Here is a 1,279-nt window from a genome sequence, read left to right on the forward strand (position 1 = left end):
GTTTAGGTTTAGGGCTGATTAACAGACTAGAGTTAAAAATGGCTGCAACTCCCCCTCCTCAGCCGCTGCCTTGAGGAATGTGGGTATTATTATGACTGGGAGGAGTGGATTCATTTAGACTGACATATTCATCTTGATACAGCCCGGTTTCAGTGAGACTGAGTAAATCAATATGATTATCTGGTATTAATTCGTTTACTAACACTGCTTTAGACGATAGAGACCTGATATTTAACAGTCCGCATTTAATTCTCCTGTTTTGTCTTTCTGTCACAGAAGAGGTTTTAATTTTTATGAGGTTGTTATGCACAACTCCTCTTTGTTTAATTTTAGATTTAAATAATTTAGGTGGTCGGGGGACAGACACCGTTTGTATAAAACTATGAAAAATATATAAAGTCTAACATGATGAACAGCTGAATTTTGGTTGCTGAGCACCATCCGATCAGTGACTCTGTCTACCTGCAGGTGCGCAGGTTGAACCTGTACGTGGAAGGAGAGTCAACACCCTACAACCAGATCCTGGATCAGTTCACCCTGGGTCGCTGCTGGGATGAGTGCCTGTCACGCTCTGGATACCAGCAGCGCCGAGCCGCCATCGACCTCTACAACAGGTAATCTGAATTCTCACTGACTCTCAATCTGACTCAGGCACGACATGTCCTCAGAACACGACAGGTAGACCCCGTCCATTCGAAGGTCCTGAAACAGTGGGACTTCCTGTTCAGTGCTGTGACAGGTGGAAGTTTCTGAGACCTGGTCCAGTTTTATGATGGGTGACAACGATTGTTGTTCAACAAATAAAAAATATCCATAGAATTTTCTGTTGAGTGTTAAGAGGTGGAAAGTTAAGGTAAGATAAACTTTATTGTCCCAAGCGGGAAATTTGTTTTGGGCACATAGTGTAACATTGCTGCACAGCAGATACAACCATCATATACAAACAAGACACACAGTAGACAACCATGTAGTATGCACGGCGCAGATTTGAATAACATAATAGTGCAATTAGGACTACTGAATGAAATAAATACATCAACTTTATCATAGGGCGGCACGGTGGTGTGGTGGTTAGCACTGTCGCCTCACAGGAAGAGGGTTGCCGGTTCGATCCCGGGTGTGGGAGCCCTTCTGTGCGGAGTTTGCATGTTCTCCCCGTGTCAGCATGGGTTCTCTCCGGGCACTCCGGCTTCCTCCCACAGTCCAAAGACATGCAGATTGGGGACTAGGTTAATTGATAACTCTAAATTGTCCATAGGTGTGAATGTGAGCGTGAATG

At 44.4% G+C, this 1,279-nt stretch overlaps 1 protein-coding gene across 1 annotated transcript in view; it reads left to right on the plus strand.

Annotated features, from left to right (window-relative positions):
• The window catches only part of xdh (xanthine dehydrogenase), a 45,251-nt gene that overhangs the window by 34,416 nt on the left and 9,556 nt on the right, over nt 1–1,279 (plus strand). The window contains exon 26 of the mRNA XM_050066286.1: nt 469–614. Coding sequence (XP_049922243.1) covers nt 469–614 — 146 coding nt within the window. The remainder of the gene's footprint in view (nt 1–468; nt 615–1,279) is intronic.

Source organism: Epinephelus moara, chromosome 16 (assembly GCF_006386435.1).
Source record: "Epinephelus moara isolate mb chromosome 16, YSFRI_EMoa_1.0, whole genome shotgun sequence".
In the NCBI taxonomy this organism is placed as follows: domain Eukaryota; kingdom Metazoa; phylum Chordata; class Actinopteri; order Perciformes; family Serranidae; genus Epinephelus; species Epinephelus moara.